The sequence below is a fragment of the Anopheles aquasalis genome, chromosome 3 (assembly GCF_943734665.1).
Source record: "Anopheles aquasalis chromosome 3, idAnoAquaMG_Q_19, whole genome shotgun sequence".
NCBI classification, from domain to species: Eukaryota; Metazoa; Arthropoda; class Insecta; order Diptera; family Culicidae; genus Anopheles; species Anopheles aquasalis.
The window spans coordinates 13,077,501-13,101,500 of NC_064878.1; the positions used below are offsets into that span (position 1 = coordinate 13,077,501).

General features: G+C 47.7%; 3 protein-coding genes across 6 annotated transcripts in view; 1 reads left to right on the forward strand and 2 right to left on the reverse strand.

Moving 5' to 3' along the window:
• Positions 1-24,000, reverse strand: part of LOC126576276 (peroxisome biogenesis factor 2) — a 170,745-nt gene that overhangs the window by 95,220 nt on the left and 51,525 nt on the right. The window lies entirely within an intron of this gene.
• LOC126576223 (armadillo repeat protein deleted in velo-cardio-facial syndrome homolog) overlaps positions 1-24,000 on the reverse strand; it is a 38,406-nt gene that overhangs the window by 9,359 nt on the left and 5,047 nt on the right. The gene's annotated exons all lie outside the window — the stretch shown is intronic.
• LOC126576257 (phenoloxidase-activating factor 2-like) lies at positions 11,413-15,913 on the forward strand. Of its 3 annotated transcripts, none has more exons than XM_050237465.1 (3): positions 11,413-11,726; positions 14,651-14,800; positions 14,874-15,913. In XM_050237465.1, the coding sequence occupies exons 1-3, from the start codon at positions 11,535-11,537 to the stop codon at positions 15,807-15,809; spliced, it is 1,278 nt and encodes a 425-aa protein (XP_050093422.1). In that variant the 5' UTR covers positions 11,413-11,534; the 3' UTR covers positions 15,810-15,913. The 3 variants fall into 3 exon arrangements, with proteins under 3 accessions (XP_050093422.1, XP_050093421.1, XP_050093423.1); XM_050237464.1 differs by lacking the exons at positions 14,651-14,800; positions 14,874-15,913 and adding exons at positions 11,800-11,949; positions 12,050-13,089 and having other exon boundaries at positions 11,422-11,726; XM_050237466.1 differs by lacking the exon at positions 11,413-11,726 and adding an exon at positions 14,341-14,571.

The window sequence follows — 24,000 nt, forward strand, 5'->3', positions numbered from 1 at the left end:
ATGAAACAAAAACTGCATCTTTTCTCCATCGTCCGGGGGCTTTCATTTAACGCTAATTACATGCTATCCATCGTCGAGCATCATCATCATCATCATCATGAGGCATCTCGAGGCCTAGGATGGTGTCTGGGTACGATGCAGCGTACACCTTATTCCTCCAGTTTTCCGGGCAACCCAGCAGCAGTAGAAGAACATGCAGTGCAGCTGGCTGGTGTTGTGTCCCGGTTGCAGACGCCCGGTACACCCCCTCCCTGGTTATGCATATCCTGACAACGGGCGGATCTTCGCCCTAGACCGCCCCCCCCCCCCCCCTTCCCCTGTAATGTCAAGTGCGATTGTGTCGAGTTTCACTCGCTGGATCGACCGACCGTGCCTCGTGTGTCCTGCCGTATATCGTAGCTAAAGATGTCGTCACATTGCAACCGGGGCTCGTTTTGGCATTTTTACCCCTCTTTTTTATGTCACATTTCTGCTGACTTCACATTGTCGCTCGCTATACCCTCCTCCGAGTGTGTGTTGGACGACAAAAGGCGACGACAGGAAGAGGGCCAGTTTCCGCCTGCCGACATCATGCTCGGTGGTGCCGCCTGTCATTTCCGATCAACCTTGCACACAACCAGCCAGCCAGCCAGCCAACCAACCAACCAACCAGTGCCAGGACGTTGCTGAAGGTTACTTATCTGCCCCAGCACTCACATGCCATTCTCCATTAGCTAAATACCCAAGCGGTGTACTTGCTGCATCAGGCGACTATTACTGCGCACCCTCCCGTAGGGGGCTTGCATCACGACCAAATATAGCGACAAAAACGAAAACCCTCTTCTTCTTCCTTGTTGAACTGGAACCGGGGGGACCTGGTTTTCACTGCGACCATCTTCGTGTACTAGGACAGAAGGTGGTATTCTGGAAAAGGACAATGGTTACGTGTCCTATAACTTCTGAGAAGGAAAATTGATAGTGCTTAAATTTATTACAGAATTGTTTCTAAAAAGAAATATGGATGCATTTCAAGAACTTCAAACGCGTACAAGCCTTGCCATGCTCAAAATTGCATCCAGATTTCGACAATAGAATTTGAACAATCAAAGTAATACTTGACAATCACATATGCCATGAAGTAATGTCAAGAAATATGAAACTGTACAGCATCCCGAAGTGCTAACAATTATAATTATAATTATTAAACAATTAAGTAACACTCAATCTCCAGAAATATAACCCTCTTGTTTGTAACCTAAATGGCTAACTCATTGTCCAACACTTTTGCTTGCAGTTCCTCTTCAACAAAAGCCGGCCGGTACGCGGGCTCCACCGGACAGCAAACAGTAGAGTGGCCCAAGGACTTGTGGCTGTGTGTGGTTCTGTGTTCCATTTTCCGGTGAAATCTACATTGATTCAGAAACCGCCTCCTCCCCCTTCTCCGCCAGACGGATGCGCACTGTGTGTGACCTCGTCATGCGGACCGCGAAAACCTTCATGAAATCCCCCATCCCCGTCGCCGTCACCTTCCGAACATTGTTCGCCACTGTCCCGATTAGAATTCAATCGAAAGCGCACAACCGCCGCCGACTGTGGTGTACATTCCGACCGGTTTACGATCCGTTTAACCGCCGCCGTACGATAAATATGTGGGGAAAAAATGGTCTACCATCCGGTCGAGACAACGCCATCGCGGTGGTCTCGCTTTAAACGAGAGAGAGAGCACTACCACCATATCGTTTCTAGCGTTTTTTTTTTGTTCGTTTGTTGTTGCAGCAACCTATGGTGTGGCCGCCGACGAATGGCATGGCCCACGCCTACGCCCGCGGAGTGGCGTGCGTATGTGGAGTGTGGTTCCGGTGCTCCGATGAAACTACTGCGAGCATGGATGCAATCAGCTGTATTTATCTTTGCGAGTAGCAGACGGAAGCCGGTAAAATGGAAAATAAACGCCATCATCATCACGAGACACAAGGTGAGCCCGGGCCGGATGAGCATATCGACAATGCCTCGTATTTCCTCCGTATATCGAATCAACTTTAGAGTCCCTCAAACTGCCCTTGCATCACGAAATCATCTCCAGCATCAGTAGCATCAGCAGTGGAATGCAGATACACCGGAATTGCATTGAGTCTTTTCTGCATCCTATCCATTTTCATTTTGTGTCGTAAAAAGAGAATAAAAATAAACCTGAAATATAACAAAAACATGAATAGAACAAAGATCATAAATAGTTGAAAACGGTGCTGTACACCCGTCTCGTAGTCCCGGGGCGATCACCGCCACCGCACCATCGAAATCGTCCTGATCGCAGTTTAAATAATTGATTCACGCCGGAGGACACACAGAGAGAGAGAGCAGCATTCGCGGCACCCATTCCGGTGACATACGCTAGACTCTGGTGCACTCACGGCGGCGCGGTAAGAATAGTGATTGAAGCTTATGATAAATTATTACTTTACGCTCCAGCGAGCAGCACTGCGCCAGCCAGCACACCCGACAGAGAGCTGCATCGCGCATTTGCACTCCGGTTGGATGAAGATGTCCACTTGATGGGGTGGTGCTGGTGCAGCATTTTGTTTTGTCTGCAATATTGACACAACGCAACACGCAAGCACTTTCGTCAGTCGTCGCAAATTCAAATGAATGTGATACATGTGGCAGGTTATTTCGTTTTGTGCGTGCAGCACCAACGGTTGACACAAATATAAATGAAATAAAAACCCCCGAAAACCGGACCCGTTAGCGAGCGAACTGATAGCGATTTCCACGAATGCCATTCCGTTCCATTTTCCATGATTTGAAGTTTTCCCCTCTACGTGACGTGCGTTCGCAACAGAACCAACCAACAGGCTCTATCTCTCTGCTGATGGCTGGTACCATTGCCATGTAGAGTTCTCATAAATCATCCTATTAAAAGAGGCCCGCGCTGGCCGTGTATAGGAATCGGTTCAAACAAACCGACGAGCGCGACGAGCAAGTTTTTGGTGGCGCACTTGTTGAAGCACAACGAAAACGATACCCTGACGATTCAACTGGCAGATCAAAACTGTGTTGCGCATCCGCGGCCGTCATTGCGTTGGCACAACAGTGCCCGATAAGCATGCATTTCGCGCTCCAAGCGGCACGCCACGACGAACAGCAAAGCTCAACATAAACTATTGTTAATCTGGTAACTATTTGATTTACGAAGCAGCAAAGTTGTTGTCTAATTGGATTGCGCCCTGCCACACCGCGCAACAATTTGTGATGGACCGTTGGAGGTTGGGACTATTAAGCGTCATGTTGTTCTGGTTGATCCATCATCGTTCAGAAGCGGCGACGCTGCTGGTTTGGTTCGGTTTTTCCGTCGATGATGCCACAATCTCTGGTTTCTGGTCGTTCGTTGGTGGTGTTGCCGTGGTGGTGGCTCGCGCTGGGAAGAAGCAAACTTCCTAATGAATATCGGTTCTAATTGCTTTCCCCGCCACTGATTCAAGAGGAAAGCATCCCATCCAGTGTAATACCGCTGTGAGACGAGAGCTTGCACATTTTGGTGCACAGTGCATTGCATTGCCGTTCTCTTATTCCCTCTCATCCAGCTCGACAAGCCGGAGTTCTGGTACCAACAAATCCTATCCTATCAAGCAGTGCACAGGAGTCCCAATGTTTGAAGTGGTTGAGTCTGCGCAGGGAAGGTTAAATGCTAGATTCAACCCGAACTGCTGGTTATCTCGGTCTCTATGGCATGTGTCAAGGGGAGAGGTATGTTACGATGCTGTTTGAGCATCGTGTCGTATGTGAGCCGCACCCCCATCCGAAGTGGCACCCATTTTGTTTACGCGCTGGAGTGTATGTGAAGCGACCCCGTTGTGCGGTTTCGTTCGGTGATTCGCCAAGGGAGAGCTAAGAAAGGCGAATGGCAAGGGTTGGCATGAATGTTGAAATTTAGACTCCAGTAACAAGCTAGTCTGGCTTTTGGGAACAGCTACTCGAGTGCTTCAAGAGCCTTATCGCGCCGGAGCATGATGCCATTTGGTTTCACACATCCTACCGATGGTTCTGTTTCAAGAACGGCTCATTGACAAACCAACGCCGTTCCAACTACTTGAAGTGTAGTTCAGAAGGGATTCTTTGTCTGCAAAAATCGCAACATAGCACGTCTTATCACACCGGCACCGGCAGTGAGAACATGCTCGATAGTTACTTCAAATCACCATTGGGAAAATGTTGTTCAAATAATGGTGAATAACGAGCGAATTGATAACGACTAGCAAAAGGATCTTTTCTGTGACCACATCATAAGGTAAGGGGTCTCAAGTGAACAATCATTTATCGCGAAATCACGGTCGGAATGAAGCCTCCTATGACTGACTTTCATCTTTCAAGTAATTTGCCTGAAAACATATTTCGTTGGAACATTTTCATAAGGAAAGCCATTTTAAATACGTCTAGTCGGCTACTATTGACATAAAACGCAACGATAACTCTCCCAGCTGAGCACATATTTGAATATTGCGTTTAGCACCACAACAGCGATGGTGTCATTGCTATATTTATAGTTTGCACTGCGCGCACTATCAGCCCTATCGCGCCAGAAGGTGCCATATCAGTGTGCATAACCGTAAACCAGCAGCAGCAGTAGCAGCAGCACGGCAGAGGGGGGATATCAGCTTAACAATCCTTTTTATTTGTTCCGTTTCCATTTTGGTTTCCATTCCCTTTTCCGGTTGGTGGATTGCCCACAGCATACTACGATCCGCCGAACGGTATATTTTTGTGCGTTTCTGTTGCCTTTTGGTGTCGGTGGCGCTTTTATAGCGCGCACGAGAACCTTGTTACCATCGTAAACCGAACCGCTTCCTTGGGACCCCGGGAGAAGCGATGTCCACACTGACTTGCTGGTGTACTGACCTCAACTCATACGAAACTGCACTCCCGGGTAATTTAGCTGTTGTCCAGGCTTTTGCTGCGAAACCCCAAGAAAGAACCCTGGCGCACAGGTTGGTCCTTTGCTCCACATCCAGACGCTCAGCCCACTAGCTGGCGCTCCCCGTGTCGCCTGGGACTCAGCCACACAGACACAGACATCAATCGGTCTTCAACCACCGGCCAGAAGGGGTGACACTGCGGTGTCGTAAATAATGGCACGGCGAGGATATGAATGTCCTGCTGGTCGCGCCGCGCCTGGTACATGACCCTCGAGCATACTCATTCGCGCACTTTATGATACCGTTTCTAACGGTGTTCACTACCCCACCAGGGCGCGCCGGGGGAATTTTGTGTGAAAATGAAAAAAAAAAAACAAACCTTGAGTCCTGCTCGGACGACTGCGGTTTTTGTAAGATATTTACAATGCCTCCGCCGTGCCATCATCGTGCCCCTTACACGGCCGCCCATCAGTCCACCGGATCACCGGAGGTACAAAATTGAAAATAAAGTTTGGTGCGTGCCGTCAGTTTGCGGGCCGTGTTTAAGCCTCTGTGTTGTAACGTCGCTACCGCCGGCCTCGAGGCAGGATGGATTTCTAACCAAAGAGAAAACTCACGTAGCAAGAGCCGATCGGTTGTCGCGTGAAAATGGGACGCAGGGTGTAAGCTGCAGGGCACGGGGTCTGTCGGTAAAACAGCCAACAACCAAGGCATCAAATGAAAACCACCATCCACCAGCACCACGAAACGGTGGAATCCGCCAAACGTGCTGGGCTTCCATTCCAGAGAGAGAGAGGAAGGGGGGCAGCACGTCAAGCACGCGTCACGTCGCGATCGCAAATAGGAAGCAGTTGGACTGGAAAGGGGCGAGAAGGGTCAGTAACAAGAACAGTAACACCACCAAACAGGATACTTTGCGGTGAAAAGTTAAAAGTTATTACATTTTGCTGCTGCTGCTGTTAGCGCCACTGTACGCAGTGATTCGTGCGGCTTGTATGTTGCCCAGTCAGTAGCCATCACGTCAAATATATGAACCAAAGGCGCAAAAGGAAGAGCGAGTTTTGGGTGAGGCGATTTTACTTTTCACAAGAAATTCAAAAATAATATGAAAATCGTAAACAAAATTTTATCCCCAGGAATCCTCTCCTCCTTAATCCTTACGCTGAGGCCGACGAGTGGCTTCCGTTTATGTCCACGATGGCCCCCTCCTTCCCAGCCCCCAACTTCTTCCCAATGAAGCAGTAAAGCAGGAGAGAGCGCAGTCGGACCTTATTGGAATTTGATTTCCATTTCCTTCGTCTGCTGCCCTGCCCTTCCACAGCCCTTTTGGAATGGAAATTGTGTTTGGAAAAGTTTATCTGAATTTCATTTCGCACCGAAATGGAGGAAGACGCCGGCATCAGCAGCCAGCGCTGGAGGAGGTTGGTCTATTGAAATGTCCAACCATCAGTTAATATCCCTCCCGCTTCTCTGGCTGCCAGAATGGGAAGGGGCGTCAGCATCGGTAAAATCAGAAGTACCGGCGGACGGTCTACCACCATCACGCCAAGCAGTACATCATGCTTTTGCCACCACATTTGCATAGATATAGGCAAAGTCTGGCCTAGTGGGTTCCGGGTTCCGGTGCCCTAGTTCCAAGTACTTATGGCGTCGGCAGGACTTGTTGAACTTTCGCGAACACGCTGGCCCGGAGAGGCGGTGGACAGTTGAAGGACATGATAAAACTTCATTTTTCAATCGCGATCCCCCCTCATCTACGGAGCAGCAGAGGCTCGGTAAGGCGTATTTTGGAGAGGATTTTAGACAATTCCATTATTGTTATAGATTTTTCAAACATGTTATTGATAAATAATTGATTATTTTTTATGCTTTGTTTAACATTCTTCTCTTACCTGATTTTTTGACATAAAGGTCAGGATTTTATTTAAGAAAAATCGATGATAACCTTACAGTACAGTTATCTGACACTCCACTTCCAATGTGTTTATGTACCGGAAACCATTCCACTACAGTTAAAAAGATTGATATCGTCTCCACGGACCATGGAGCAACGTGCAACGATCCGCCAAGCCAGAGTCAGTAGACATCTCACTCATAACTGAACTTATCTCTGGCCTACAAGAACTGAACTAATGGAACGACATGAGCACATCTTCCCTTACTATCATCCCCCCACAACTCGTTCCACGTGTGCAGCGGAACAACGGAGCGACTGTGAACTGCAATCGGTTGGCTGGCTGAAGACATTCGACCATAAATTATTGCATTTTGTCATTGACCCGGTCGATCCACGTTTGTGACCCCGGTCCCGTTGCCCAGCACATTGCAACACAAGACAGAGTGTAATGCAGTTGGACACTGCTAGGATGTAGGTCCTTGTCGCATGCCCGATGGACTGTGCGGTACAATCTCTATCCCTCTGCGACTCTATTCACTCGCCATTCACTTACAATGAAACTCTTTTACCTTCACTCCGACTACCGGGTGAAAGGCTTTGGTGGATCCGGGGGGAAGTAGATTGAAATCATATCCTTTCCTGACACTGACACCTCGTGCACCCTGTCCCGTCTGGCTGTAATCTGTGACAAAAGGACTTTTGGCAGCAGAAAAGCTAGTCGGAGAGGACAGAAAGCGACCCAGAAAGCCTGTCTCCTGTATTCCAACAGGAGCAGTCTGGTTGAGTCGTGTGAATACTGATTGGAAATGGCAAATATCGTTTTATCATTTAAATATGTATAATGTTCTACAAATATTGATTGGTTTTGACTAATTGATTTTCAATTTCATTGATTCATGGTGTTTAGAAGTAATACGCGCGATGAAAGATGGTAAAGAAAGGTGAAGAAGTTTAGAACTAGTAAAGTCAACATTAAAACCACTAGATTTGTGCTAAAGAACAACACAAACTAACAACTTAAGCTCTTGCGGTATATCACGACAATTAAATTAACATTAAACGAATTCAAATACGAATAAGAAAAATGTTTTAATTACTAACAAAATTACATTTGCTATAAAATAAAACACAAAACGCAGAGATCTTCAAGGAACAATAAACAAACAAATTGCAAACATGTTTAAGTTATTTCGATATAACGAAAAAACTTGATTGAAAAAAGCAATAAAACTGAAGGTGAACCTCAGTTAAGGAACTTTTCTAGCAACAAGACGAACTCGCAAAAGATTTGCGAGTATGCTGGGCGCCCTCATGCCAATGCTAAATAAGTCGGCAGTGCAAGGACTCTGCGGCCAACAACCGAAACACGATAAACCAATAGTTCCTGCGGCCCGGGTGCTCGGTAGGTCGGTCCGGCTTGATAAATGACTTCCGCTGATGGACGTGTTGCCATCACCCATGGACACCGGGGAGCACAATGGTTTCCACCGTTCAAGCTCCACTTTGTCGCACCCGCAAACCGGCATCATTCATTGCGACACTGGGACCGCCGCATCAGAAGATCCCTCCCTCCATCATCCCGGACCAGACGACCGTACACCGAGATGGTGCTGGGGCGGTGGTGGGTGATTGTTGATGGCCAGCCCTGTCTATTAAGCAAAAAAAGGCGAATGCGGTTCATTCACTCGCACAAAATGTCCTTTTCCCCACAGGGACGGGTGTGGTTTGGTTTCGCATCTCGGCTCGAGCGCATAATTGACTGGGAGCATCCATGAAATATTCATTGTTTTCCTATTTTTCAACGACAAGGCTTCTGGTTTGTGTTTTATTGTGCTCGACAAGCACAATATATTTATATAGAAGGGGACACAATGCTTTTGCTTATTACTTTCTTTTCCATTTTTTTCTTATTCTTTTCCTTCCGGATGCTTTATCTTCAAGTTTTGGTCGCTCTACCGCTGACCATCGGATCATCGCCATCGACCATCGGCGACGAGATGTTATGTAAGGCCAACAAAAAGAAGAAAAGCTCGTAGCCATTCTGATAGGAGAATGGGTTCCAGGGTTTTCCGATATTCTTCGTTTACTGTGAAGCTCCCCCTAGAATATCATGGACTATTCCTTCCAGCTTCCTGAATTTGATTGTCTTGATACTGTTAAAATATGTCGGATGAATTATACATAAATATGCATCAAAATATATTTAGCAACTCGGCGTGTCAGTGAGGGACTAAAAGGGACAAAACGACCGATAATGTTTACCCAGAAGCAAGGAGAGGGCAAGCCACGTGTCCCTGCCCTGCATTACACGAGAAGATACCAATCGACCAAATCATAACAGACCGCATTTACAATACGCACTACTTGACAGTAATAGTAGGGAGCTCCCCTTCCTGTTTTTCTCTATTTTAAGCTCCAGTGGGGATGGCGAAAAACCCAGAATCCCTCCCTCGCATTCACCGTGGGACACGCTCATCGGGTAGCACACAATCAAGCCCCCTTCGTGCTGTATCCACTTAGCGCCTGGTAGCGAGTTCGCCAAGCGTTGTCGTCCAACACTACCCCAAAGTACGGCGTTGGTTTCGCAATCATCTCTTCTACACCAAAGCATACCGCCTTCGAAAACCTTCTTATCGGTAAAATGGACTGGCGGCATATCCTTGTGCGATGCGGCGCCAATTTCCAGTGAACGGAAAATTACGTCGACAACATCGTCTTCCCATCGAGTGTGAGAGAGAGAGAGAGAGAGAGAGCGAAAGGACGGGGAGCGAGTTTTCCGCCTTATGCACAGGGCAACCACCACACCACCTATATAGAGTGTCGATAAAGGGCTGGCGTGAGTTGCTGGGGTGTACTGTACCGTTGCGGTTAAGGGACTGGAGATAGTGGTACTCAACCGTGTCATAAAAGGGATTTTAAGGAGAAGTTCCTCGGCATAGCAGCAGAGAGAGAGAGCAACGAGAGAGTAGTCTCGAGCATTGGACGCCACCCTAGAGGGAGCTAAACAGAGAGAGAGGACAGCTAGTACACTGGAGACCGTTACACACCACAAACAGACCACCAACTCAGGCGCCACGGTAGAACCTGGCACAGGGTTCGAACTTCGTTGGAAATCCTTTCGTCCATTCTAAGAACCTTCGACACCTTTCATCCCGCCTTTCATCTTTTACGCCATCTACAACAACCCATTCCGCGGAGTAGAGAGCTTCAATCGTCACTAATTCGTTTAACTCCGCAACTCCGCAGCTCTGGCCCTGGCCTTAGCTCATCCTGCGTGGCAAGTTAATATTGGAGGTTCACTTAAAATGTATTCCAACTTCGGAATGAATGTCGGTGATCCCTGAGAGCAACAGCACAGCTCCCACTTATCATCGATCGTCATCCACAATTATTGTTGTTTTTTTAAATCATTATCCGTATGTTTAACCAAGAATTGCTACGATGGAGAAGATTTACTGGCACTACACGGAGTCTCTACGCTAGATCGTGGGCAAATTACCGAATCATAACATCCACGGCACAGCAGCTCCTTCAACACCAATCCAAACGAAGTGCGGTGCTGGCTCGGTGTTGATAACAATCGTAAACAGCTATAAAAAAAATATCCCCCCAACGTCAACGGGAGAACACAGAGCACGTGCTCGTGGGGCTTTGTCAAGGAGGGAGCTTGTGGTTGGCGAACATTTTTGGTCAAACCCAAGGGCCACCACTGCTAGTAGCTGCAGCAGCATGGAATTGTGTTTTCCAAAGGGAGGTAAACACAATACCAACCGCCTGTACTGGACTGGTGACCACAGGAGCGCCAGAAAGTTTGTTTGTGCTGACCGTCGCTCCGGAAGCATCCGACGGACTGAACAACAGAAAAACCAATTCGAGACCGAGAAAACCGGGAAACAGAGAGATGGCGCCTTCAGCCCTTCGGCAAAACCGCAAAGACACGCAAAAGAATCGGAGTCTTTATCACTGGCGATCGTTCCGTCTGGCCCATCTCGTTCGCATGGACCATAGGAACACACTGGGTAGGTTGGGTGGAATCAGTTAGTCCTTCTTCTCCAGGCTAACAGCGTCTAAAATCCGTCTGATGGCGATTCGTTGGCTTTATCTTCGGAACAGTGTAACCACAAGCATAACCTTTGCACTGGTCGTGACTAGAGTTTTGTCATTTGCAGTACCGGAGTTTAGGTTGAGGATTATTACTCAGCAACCAAGGACATTATTAATATCATTTATATGACGTCATCTACGAGCTAGATTGGAGAGATAAAAGAAAGAATATGATAGCTTTTTTCTCATTTTTAACTATTTTGATTGTTCGATGTGCTTTTTGCAAGCTACAAAAAAACCGCAGTAATGACCCATTTTCCGGTCCGATATTACGTAAGACTTTCCTTTTTTAGCTTAATCTTCCCTTAGTTAGTAAATCTCTTTAAAATGATAACGGATTCCATGTGTTCGTACTGTTTTCAGTACGGATGATTAATTGTAGACGCCAATGGTAAAACACAGTTGTCACGAGCACAGGCCACAGGAATGTTTGTTGATAAGGTGATCCTGGTTTTTCAAATCCCTTGGCATACTGGCCAAGAAGCATTGATCAGTCTCAGATGTTATTCCTAACGGATGGGATTATGTGAATGTTCCTGCTCAACGATCAATCACGGATCGCTCGATTTAAAAGATGCTAACTCAACAGCTGTATGCCTCATTCTCGTTTCAACCGTTTTACCGATCGCTGACCAGTGCTCACAATGCGTTCTCTAACAGTAACGCTTTTATGTGTGGTGGCGTTGCTCGGCTACACCACGATCGTCCTGGCGGCCGAACAAAGCCTTGACGATCTGTTCGACCAAGTCTTTACGACCACTCCTCCGAGCAAGGAATTGCCACCAGCGACACCAGCTCCTCCGCTACCACCACCAGTACCACCAATAGGGCAGAAGGTAAGATGAGAAACGAAGTGTTCATAGAAGGGAATCGATGGCTATTTACATTCTCCTTCTTGGATCCTCCCAGGATGGTCCATGCGAGGGTGATGCCGTCTGCATCCAGAAGCACCTTTGCTCAAACGTCAGCACCTCAGGCGTAGGTATAATCGATATTCGCTTCAACGTAGATAACCCATGCGTGGACTATCTGCTGCAGTGTTGCAACCCGGAAGACATTGTAAGTATTGCATCACCAACATTGCGTCTTGCGTGGTTTACTGACGGCTGTGCATCGGTGATACTGAACGCTAATGTAATTTCATGTGTTTCGGTTCCAGATTGAAGATCCTAGCGGTTATAGTACTACCGTTCCATCTGTATCGACCACACTCAGCCCGGTATTACGCTCTACTGGGTGTGGTATGCGTAACTCGAAGGGAATCGGCTTCCGGATCACTGGAGACAAGAATAACGAAACCGAATATGGTGAATTCCCGTGGATGATGGCTATTTTCAAGACAGAAGAGGTGCTAGGAATGCTGAACGAGGACGTATACCAATGCGGGGGCTCGCTGATTCACAGCCAAGTCGTCCTGACCGCGGCGCACTGCTTGCACAACAAGCGAGCATCCGATCTAAAGGTGCGAGCTGGCGAATGGGACACGAAGACGAAGAACGAAATGTACCCTTATCAGGATCGATCGGTTGTTGAGTTCGTTGTTCATCCTGACTATTACAAGGGAGGACTGCACAACGATGTTGCGCTGTTGTTCCTGGACTCTCCGATCGAGCTAAACAAGATCATCCAACCCGTGTGTCTGCCACCGCAGGATGCCAATTTCGATTATCAGACGTGCTTCGCGACCGGTTGGGGTAAGGATGTACACGGTAAGGTCGGTACGTACCAGGCCATCCTGAAGAAGATCGATCTACCGATCATGCCGAATGAGCAATGCCAGACGGCGCTCCGTACGACTAAGGTCGGTCTCAAATTTATGCTGCATAATAGCTTCATCTGTGCCGGTGGTATACCGGGCAAGGATACGTGCAAGGGTGACGGTGGTTCACCGCTTGTCTGCCCAATTCCCAACAGACAGGATCAGTACTACCAACCCGGAGTCGTGGCGTGGGGCATTGGGTGCGGTGAGAACGGCATCCCGGGCGTTTACGCCAACGTAGCCAAGTTCCGCAACTGGATCGATCAGCACATGATCCAGCGTAACTTCGGAACCAGCAGCTACACCGCATAGGAAGGTACCATCCTTGATAAATTTCAATGATTGTCGATTACTGTTAAATGATTGTAGAAATTGCTAATAAATTAACTATGGGTTTGGATTCAACCCTCACCAGAATTGAACCTTACCAACTAGCTCAAGTACAGCTATACTGTTGATCAATGAATGGACACTACAGTCCTTGTGTACCTTGTGATCTTACGCTCTCTTTCGATTGGTTTAGTTAGATGGTTTGACACTTCTAGACACATTAGACACTTCTCTAACACATGGAAAACACTATCAATAATCAATAAAGATCGTCGAAATAATCAATAAAAATCATCGTTAGCTCTTGAAATGACACTCGTATAATGTGTACTACCTCCAACACCTAGTCAGCCGTTGCGCTGCGTCAGGACGACGTTTATGAAGGCGAGCAATGCTCATTGCCCACGTAATACCAACGATCATAAACATCCTTACCTCATGATGATGATAATCAAACGATTAAAAATCATCGGGTGTGACGATATGATGTAACAGCGCATTCCACCATTGTTGATATTCGTCAATAATGGCCCAGCGTCCCCGGCGATAGGGACCCGAGGAGCATGACTATCGTTGATTCAATCGCTAAAACACAATCTTCACCGATTCTAATCTTACGTCGGTTGCCCTGATGTTGATGATTTAATACTATTTAATTAGATTGCCGTGCTTTGCTGTTGTATTTTCTCTAGACCACGAGACCATGGCGCTGGCGCCGATTATTCCAGGTTGCTTTGTCGACTAGGGTGAAAGGGTTTTTTTTATAATGTCAACATCAACTAGGATCCCGTGTGCTTTCTGATAAGTGTGTGGCAACTTGGATTCGATTGTGTCGTTTTTTCTGACTTGGGGAGAATCCAGAAAGTTTCCAGTCGCTGTTCCATCTAGGACATTCCAATCCTAGATGCTAATACACTCAGGAATGTTTAATGTTGATTTAATCATTCTACGAGCAAACAATAACAACAAGACGCTGAAGGCGATCGTTCCTGATTGCACATTGTGTGCCGGTGGTGTCAGGATCCAAGGGTCCGAAACTGTGCAGCTTATGTAGCTGAGGAATACACCTTCTCTTTAAAACGATGAAGCATTCGACGTGTTCGTACTGTTTCCCGTCAGGATGATCATTTGTGGTAGCGGCATGACAAAACCCAGATAGCACCAGCTGGTCACAGGAATGTTTGCAGATAAGGTGATCCTGGTTTTTCAAACCCCCGTTTTTTTGCCGTATTTTCCATAGATGCATTGATAGGATTCCCATGTTTTTTCAACCGGAGGCGATTGTGTGAGTGTCACTGCTCATCGATCGTCAAGGGATCGCTGGATTTAAAAGTCAATCCGTTAACTGTCTGGCTCATTCTCGTTTCAACTGTTTTACCGATCGCTGACCAGTGCTCACAATGCGTTCTCTGACAGTAATAGTTCTTGGTGCGGTGACGTTGCTCGGCTACACCACGATCGTCCTAGCGGTCGGACAAACCCTTGACGATCTGATCAACAGGTACACGACCACAGCTTCGCCATGTAAAAAAGGACCATTAGCGACACCAGCTCCTCCGCTACCACCACCAGTACCACCAATAGGGCAGAAGGTAAGAAGGCAGAGGAGACGTGGAGGCCGAAGCTACAAATCGATCGTGACGACCATTTACTGTTTTTTATTCTTCCCAGGGTGGTCCATGTGAAGGTGAAGCCGTCTGCATCCAGAAACACCTTTGCACGAACGTCAGCACCTCAGGCGTAGGTGTAATCGATATTCGGTTCAAGAAAGATAACCCATGCGTGGACTATCTGCTACAGTGTTGCAACCCGGAAGACATTGTAAGTATTGTTAACTATGTCTGTATGCCTGTGATACTGATCGCTCATGTTGTGACAAACCTCTCCGTTCTAGATTGAAGATCCGGACGACAATGATGGTGACAATGATGATGGAACTACCACAACAGTTCCTTCCGTATCGACCACGCTCAGCCCAGTAGTACGCTCCACTGGGTGCGGTATGCGTAACCCCAATGGAATCGGCTTCCGGATCACTGGTGACGAGAATAACGAAACCGAGTACGGTGAGTTCCCGTGGATGACGGCCATCTTGAAGACGGAACTGGTACTAGGAATGCTGAACCGGAGCGTGTACCAGTGCGGTGGTTCACTAATCCACAGCCAAGTCGTCCTGACCGCAGCGCACTGCTTAAACAAACTTCGAGCATCCGAGCTGAAGGTGCGGGCTGGCGATTGGGACACCAAGACGAAGAACGAAATGTACCCATACCAGGATCGCCCAGTGGTGGAGATCGTCATCCATCCTGACTACTACAAGGGAGGACTGCACAACGATGTGGCGCTCCTCTTCCTCGATTCCCCGTTCCGGCTAAACAAGATCATTCAGCCCGTGTGTCTGCCACCGCAGGATGCCAATTTCGATTATCAGACGTGCTTCGCGACCGGTTGGGGCAAGGATCTGTATGGTAAGGCCGGTGTATACCAGACCATCCTGAAGAAGATCGATCTACCGATCATGCCGAATGAGCAATGCCAGACGGCACTCCGTACTACTGAGCTCGGTCCCGAGTTTACGCTGCACCAGAGCTTCATCTGCGCTGGTGGAGTGCCTGGTAAGGCCGCTTGCCAGGGCGACGGTGGTTCACCGCTTGTCTGTCCGATTCCCAACAGACAGGACCAGTACTACCAACCCGGAGTCGTTGTGTGGGGCGTCGGATGCGGCGAGAACGGCATCCCGGGATTTTATGCCAATGTGGCCAAGTTCCGCAACTGGATCGATCAGCACATGATCCAGCGTAACTTCGGAACCAGCAGCTACACCGCATAGGAAGGCGCTTTTCTCGTTCAATTTTGATGATTATCGATTATTCATAAATGATTTTAAACGATGGAAATAAATAAATCTTCGTTGCTTTCATTTCTAAAACGCAATCTTGCCTTCGCTTTGTCATTCAATTCCTATCTCAACCGATCGCTACTTTGGAGCTGGAATCCGAAATATGAACACAATGTCGGTTACGCACTGCGATCACAAAGTGGCACTAATTAATAACTCAGCAACAGTGCTCCCCCTTTACTCTTGTACCCTCCATTTTATCTCATTAATCTTCGATACAATCCACGAAAGTGAAATCAAACACAGTGCCGCACGCTGGTGCCATCGACCGCCCCTGGATCGAATCTGTTTTTCGCGAATTTTCACACAACCTGCCCAACCTCTCGCCATTGTCGGCGCCATCTTCTGTTGGAGCAGAATAAAAGAAAAATCGTTGCTGAAGAATTGCGGGAATTTTTATGCTACTTCTGCGGGCATCTTTCTGGTAGCTTCTGTCTGTTTAACCACCACCACCACAATTGGAAGACCCAATCGAGCGCGTCGTCCATTCGTTATATTTTAATTTGGATGTCGAAAGGGGTTGGCCACGGGGCCAGTTTGACGTCATCATTTTTATCACAGATCATGGAACGGAACGCAAACGCAAAGATGGCAACCAACCAGTCGGAATGGCGGAACGATCAAAAATATTGTTGTTATGCCATTGTTACGTTGCGAACGAGGCGTGCCGTTCAAGCGTAACGGGAGAACTTTTTCCCGGGAAAAAGCACCACAATCGCGAGGGGGCAGAATTGCAGCGCAACGCAACGTGCCGCTTAGCACAAAACGAAACATTCCAATGCATTTTCGTTGGTGGTGCTGCTGTTGCTGCTATGTGACAAATGGGCGACATGGAAGTCATCATTCATTCTTCCATTCGTATGCAAATCATGCTCCCCATCCACCCAAATCTAGCGGCGCGCAACAGCATCCAACAGCTATCGAGATCATAAATCTTGCGTCATTTATGGCAGGCTAGGGGTTTACCTTTTTTTTTTTAATTTCGAGATTTTTCTCCGGCAATTCCATAGCACCGAGCGGCAGAGAGGATCAACGGATATTATGACTGACCACGTTTAGCGTTTTGTGTACCAAATTCAACGGAACAACTCACATACACCGAGCGGAAGCGAGGATTTTCTGAATTAAACCTCCCCCGGCCGACGAGACAAAAGGACATTTCGACAGCTTTATGTGATGGAAGGACGCGAATGGGAGTTATGACGATTTTATATGGCCCTCCACCCCCGGGCGGAAATACCCGTCTACCGTCTGTCTGTCTGTCGGCGGAACGTGGAGTGAGAGCAAAGTTTATTATTGCCTCAAACGCCCGGATGCGACCGAGAGTCTCTGTGGCTGTTGAAGGATTGATAAGCATCCGGGTGCCACATCTATCACGGGCATTAATCGAAGCTTGCATCTCTCCTGGCTCACGGAGTTGGAGACGAGATTCATTTCCGAACATTCAATATCCGTCACCTCAAAAGGCCTCGTTGAGAACAGGGCGCGAAGGTCACCAACAGCATCCCAGAAATCCCACAATGGTTCTTCCTCCGTTCACTCTCTCTTTCTCGTTTTTTCTATATTTGCCGGCGCACTTCAATTTCAATTTCAAACAACCAACGGAAACCTACGAGATCCACTCTTATCCTCTTGCAGACGTCGTACCACTCTCCAGAAGGCAATCAAACCACCAGCTTCGCCTCTTTTATAAACTCCCACATCGTTCGGAAGCATAATTCATTCCAGCCGCATTCATCCCGAGAGGAATAGCCAAGCATCCGGTGCCGCAGCGCCCATCGAGGATGCTCTGAAAGGTCTACCGAAGGATGTGCGTCGGTGCGCGATCGTGGGGCCGATACGGGATATTGTCTTTGAATTAGTCCCTTGGTGGCGGCGTCGGTGGCACCGGTGGCAGTAGCCTCTTTTCTTTTTGGTCTCGCTTGGGATCGATTTTTCTTTTCAGTTTCCGCGTCCACCCGCGTCCCCGTGGATGAAAAAGGTGAGTGACAAGCGAGTGACACAATGCCAGGCTGGCTGGTTGGTTGCTTGCTTCACGAAACGCTTGCTTGTCGGAATGTTGGGGAACTTCATTAATCTCCCGACAGTATCGTGGGCGGTGGCAGGAAATGCTAGCAAATCGCTTTTCGTTTATTGTGCTTCAGAGGTTCATTAACACGCGGTTGGTGTGCCATGTAGCCGATGATTCAATTGCAGCTGAAACCTCATCATTTTATCCATTTCCGGGTTGGGGATGTGCAATCCGTTGGCCAGACACATTCGCCAAACCGAGCGCTTGCTGCTGCAATCGATCGAGAATCGGGTGCATTTCCGCTTCTTAATAAAAGGGAAAAATCCAATAAATCTCTGTCGCGGTTTTTCCCCTTTTTGTTCTTCACCAGAGGGAAGAGAACTCTCGAACTCTTTCAGAAAAAGATAGGAACACAAGCGACCTGAGGAAAGGATTGTTTCACGAAGCCACGACAGGAATGGCCGAGGTGCTTCCTGTACCGGAAGTGCACCGGACAGTAGTGGTACCAGCGACACAATGTGCTGTGCACCGTGCTACACGATTCACATTGAACTTTCCCTTTATTCTGTCCCTTGAATGACTCGCCTGCCCCGGAATGGCGTAAAAGAAAGGAAACAAATGATTTTTGTGCTTTTCCATCGTGCCACGGTGCCGCTTCAATTGTGGACACGCGAGCCAGGAAAGGACACAAAAAAGGGTTCCTCCAGAAAACCAAAGGACGTAGAGTGACGGAGGACATCCGATCCGGTTCCATTGGAGCACTTCCTCCATTGAGAGCGTCCAGAAGGCTTCTTCACGCTCGAAATTTTGTTGCCCCGTACTCGACCGTGTTTTACAAATTTCCCAAATCGATACCACGGTTTCGTTTGGTGCTGCATTTGTATGTTACGCATGATTCACCGTCAGCTACTGCCACTGTAGGCGCACACCCCTTTTCATATTCCAATCGAGGAGAGTTTGGTCAAGCGGAAAATATGCTCAATAGCTAGTGGATTGGAACAGGTCGTAAGGCACATAACCGGGGTGCTGCTTATTCGTCGGTACAAAGTAGAATGGACAAAAGTAGCTCAATAGAGGCGAAAGAACCGACTAGGTTTAAAACCTCTATATTTTAATAAAAAAAAACGAACTCAAATCAGAAATCATTTGCGTATCGCTGGTATGTCGCTATCGACGAAAAGTGAATGAATTTCGACAAATGTACGCGAAAGGATCGTGGCATTCATCCAGTACAATGTTTAATTGATCCAATTAAAAGACAATTTGCTATAAGATTGGACGCATATGATAAACCTTTCATGACTTTGAATCATGCATTAATGAGTCAAGAAGTGCAATAAGGTAATCCACAACCGAGACACGATAACGTTATAACATAAGATGACAACGCACCAATACAAATAGCTAATACAGGGGAAAAAAAATCTTTCCAAAATACTGAACTGGGCAACGTTATTGTACTCTCTGCATTCTACAAGACCAGCTGGGTTTGAATATCTTGTTCTAGAGTTGATAACTGTATCAAATAGGAATCAATTGCCATTGCTTTCTTTTACGCCGCCAGCAGGAATCTAAGGCCCAAATCCACGCTCGCAGAAGTGCATCTTATTCTCCATTGCACTACGGACACTGCTGCTCGTGGTATTGCACAAAAAGCGTTGCGAAACAACACCCAAACACAATGGTTTATGTGACGAGCAATATCAGCTATCCCATTCATTACGAGAAAATATTGATATTAAAGATAATTGAAATCAATTTCGCGCGGTTTGCACGAGAGCGCGCGCGCGCTCGCCCCGGCAAGTGATTATGTTGTATACCGATGGCTCTCTCTCTCTCACCTCGGTTTGATAATTTAATGATACAATCAATCTTGCACCGAGTGGAGGTACAATTGAAAATGCCTGGTTTAACCGGTGGCGGATTAATGGCATATGGCGTGTGTCCCATCGCCGCTATCCGCGTGCCCTTTTCACAGTTGTCTCCATTTTTATTCTCACACAACGCGAACCAAACCTCCTCGATTGTGCTAGACATAAATTGTGGGTGCAATGTTGTGGAAGTCATCCAGAGCCGCGTTGCAATTGTGGTGTTCTGTGTGTTACAGCGCACGTGCCACTCGTTGGCGGCGAAGGCAAGACGATAGGGCTCCATCCTTCGTACGGTGCTAATTTCATATGGCCAGGTCGAAGCCATTTTTCTGGCTTTCTCGGTCCACCTCGCTCCCCCGTTTCGGCGCAATCCATTAATCACTCATTGCCTGCCTTTCTTCTGGCTCGTGGTAGTACTGTCGGAGCAATTTAACCGGATGGACTGGCACTAAGCAGTCAGCCACTCATCGGTAGCGCACATCTTCTTCGCAGGCACCACCACCCGCAGCAGCAGCAGCATCTGTGGTTTTTCCTCACATTTGGTCCATTTTCTTGATTAATTTATTATTGCCCACCGTAGCGGCAACGATGGATGGTAACCGTTTTCACTTTTGCTCATTGTTTTGCTTCTCCCCAGGGCCAAGATGGGTCGTTTTTAGGAACGGAGCAGAAGCAGCAGCATGTCGGTAAATGGTACGGCTTCATGGGGCCGCAAATAACGCCACTGGTACATCATTCTTGCTCAACCCGCTTATATTGTTGCGTACCGGCCACACGGCCCTTATGAGTGTCGAAACGATGTTTTGATTTCTGCAGCAGAAGTAGCAGCAGTGTGGACCCCTATGGTGGATCACCGGGATGTGGCCAGCGCATAGAGTGGAGTTTTCCTGTTCGTTCCTACGTGGATTTAAGCAAAGGAATCTCATTTTTCATCACGTTGGGCATATTTGGTCTTTAAATTAGAACGGAACACATGTTTTTCATCGAGAGGAACCTTTCAAAACGATTACATGCACATGTTCGTATTTTCGACTTACACTGATCGAGAATCTTTTTTTTACCATTTGCAGAAGGATATTAATTATTGAAGACAAATTTCAAAATAAAACCCTCAAACGGTTTAAAAATCTACATAAAGAAGCGTTAATGACTTGTTAGCCAACAGGAACAATGTGATAAAAGAAATACATAACCGAAACACCATGAAACTCGTTAAAAGGAAAATTAAAGAGAAAAGTTCATCTCAATTACGAAACCACGGTGCAGACAGAGACAAAAAAAAACATTGAAAAGCACAGCAGCATAACATGAAAACCCCATACGATGCACATGAACAACAAGCGGATAATCCGACATGAAGAAAATGGAGCTGCACGAGAAAAAAAAAACTCATGGCTCTTTCGCTTCGCTCGAATATAAAATTGCGTCAAACACACAAATTATCGACATATTCACTAGCACCATTTTGCACCATTTCCCCATTCGGGGCGCACTCGCAGGATCATAACGACCACTGCTCCCCTCCAGCGCGCACAGCCACCGACGCGAAGCGAGACGAGCAGAATCGATAATGCGTCTCTCGTGGCCACTGGTCGACATCGACTCCGTCCCGAACCCGGACCCGGTCGAGAAATCCGATTAAGTCTATTAAACAATCCTATTTAACAAATTACCTGATTGCAAATTTTGTTTCCTCTTCTTTGCGCTTCCGGAGGTCGGAGCATTGCTGCAGCATTGCACAAGATGAGCGAGCGAACGACCGACCGCCCAACGGGAAGCTTCGATCCCGTGGGGAATGCGATAGGATATCCTTTCCTTTTTTCTTTTTTCTTTAGTTTGTTGGCTGCTGTCTTCTCTCCCTCCCCCCTGTCCCTGTGGTGTGCTGTCTGTCTGTATTCCTTCTGCCGAGTTGGAAAGGGCAAAATATAAAACAAACCTGGCGTCGGGTAGGTAAACAGTATCCCAACGCTCTCTTCCATCAATTTATCCCGTTGAGCACCGGGCGTTCGGTGTTCCGGGGTGGATGATCAGCAACAGCAGCAGCAGCAGCAGCAGCAGTTCCTCCTGGAACTCCACCAAAGGACGGCTCCCTGTGGAACCGAAAACTAACTAATTTCTCACAACATTTCCACCGACTCTCTTTCCTTTCCGGTCTAAGTCTGATGGGTATCGTCTAGATGCTCTTGCAGGAGAGTTCGGCTACTGCCGATGTTTTTTGGAGCCCACTTCTTACTCGGCCAGAAAAGGGAATCAATATTGTCTGAAGCTCGGTGCTCGTCTTTCCGGCTACCAAAACAGCTTCCGGGCCAGTCAAGTCAGCCACCTCACAGCACCGGGACCGATCGAACTGATTGAGGAAGGCTTTAATCATCCGACACCCTCAGTTTGATCAAATTCCGGAGACGAAACCGAAGCCGGATCCTGAGCGTTAGACACACAAACAAGTTCTGGAGGGAGGGTTTTGGAACTATTTTTCCGACAATATTTTCCGACCTAGACGGCTCCTGGAGCCAGTGACCTCGTCCGGGGAGGGGCAAATCATCAGCACCACGGCACAAACATGGACGACGAATTCACCGTTGATTATAGATAATCAGGCCAGAGCTGTGTGGTCTGGGAGCTTCCTGGACACACAGGACGACAGAAGGACGGCAAGAACTCCGTAAACCACGGGAATAACGGACTAGAATGCACTCTTCCCTCTCCCATTCTCGTGGTCTTACGGATGTGGCACAAATATAATATGCTCTGTGTGTATCCAGCATTCAGCATCAGTGCAGCAGCACACGAAGGACACGAGTCGGTTGCCTGCACCACGTACCTCTGACTTCCATGTTCCTAATCCATCTTTTCTTCCTCAACGAAAGTCAAATGCCAAAAATGAGCCAACTCACAACTCTCACCTCAGTCATCGGTAGCCGTCGTCGTCGTGCTGTACGACTTTCTCGACGTTTTTTTTTTTGCTCATTTCTGCTCAACTTCCGTCATTCGGAAAGCTGCGCAAGAGACGAAGAATATGGTGGTGCACCGGTATGACCGGAGGAGGTTTGGGGTACAGCCAGTATTCAACCAACCAACCGACCGTCACCGTGTGGAAGGAGCAGCGAAAAGATTATCTTATTATCAGGAGGTTTATTCGCTTATTTCGCCCAACGTTTCTCTGGCGCCCCTGGTCGGCGACGACGACGATGACGACGAAAGGTGACGACGGGCATCGGTAACTGGTTTATCGTTTCGTTCCACACCTCCGCATTACGTGTGCATTCAGCGTGCAGGGCGGTATGTGAGGAGGATGCCTTAGGGGCCCGTAAAAGAGGTGGAAAACGAGGGAAAACATCTGTCCGCAGATTTACAAGCGAATGAACTGTGCCGCTACAATGCAATTAGGTGGTGACGATTGTGCCTTTCTTTGGAATCGTCCGATTGGAAAGGACAAGACACCCTCTGGCCGGGGTTGGGTGTATAAAATGTGATTTTGGGGAAGTTCATTAAAACAGAAAGCCAAAAAAAGTGACAAGCAATTCAACGTTTGAGATCTGTGCAAGGGTGCGCTTTTTTGCTGAAATGATTCCATCTGCTTGTCAAACAGTGTTTAAGTTGCGATAAGTCAGACAATCGATAAATGATGCCATGGCATCCCACGTAGCCACTAATAGTAGTCCGGAAACAATGCAGAAATAACCGGCGCGAACTTGCATTCACTTCGGCAACTAACCAGAGGATAAGCAGGCCGATATGCACTCTATCTCACTCGCTTTCTCTAATTCTCGTTAGCAACCAACAGCAGATCAAAGCAGGCAGAATCCTCCCCAAAAAAAAACAGCAATTGAGTCGATATCTCATCGTCACGTTAGGATCTTCTCGCTATCTCCCAATCGATCGATCGATCGAGAACGTATCATTGGCGATAACGAGAAAGCGTGCCACTACAAAAAGCTCTCGGGGAAGCAATCGAATAATCGGACCCAGCGACACGATCACGACACGATTCTCAATCGCGACCGAGAACCACCAACATCAAGTAGTACATTCTCGAACAACAATCCATAATCCAACATGGTGGAAAATGTCCTCGACAGGAGGGTCCACGGACTCACGGAAGCCGTGCAAGCGGATTGCACCCACACCGTGTGTGTGTTAGTGTGTCCGTGCCTTGATTTGCACACCTCCCCCCCAACAAAGTCACGTTGTGGGCGACTGCCGACCACCCAAAACCTCCCACCCGACCCGGTGGCCACTC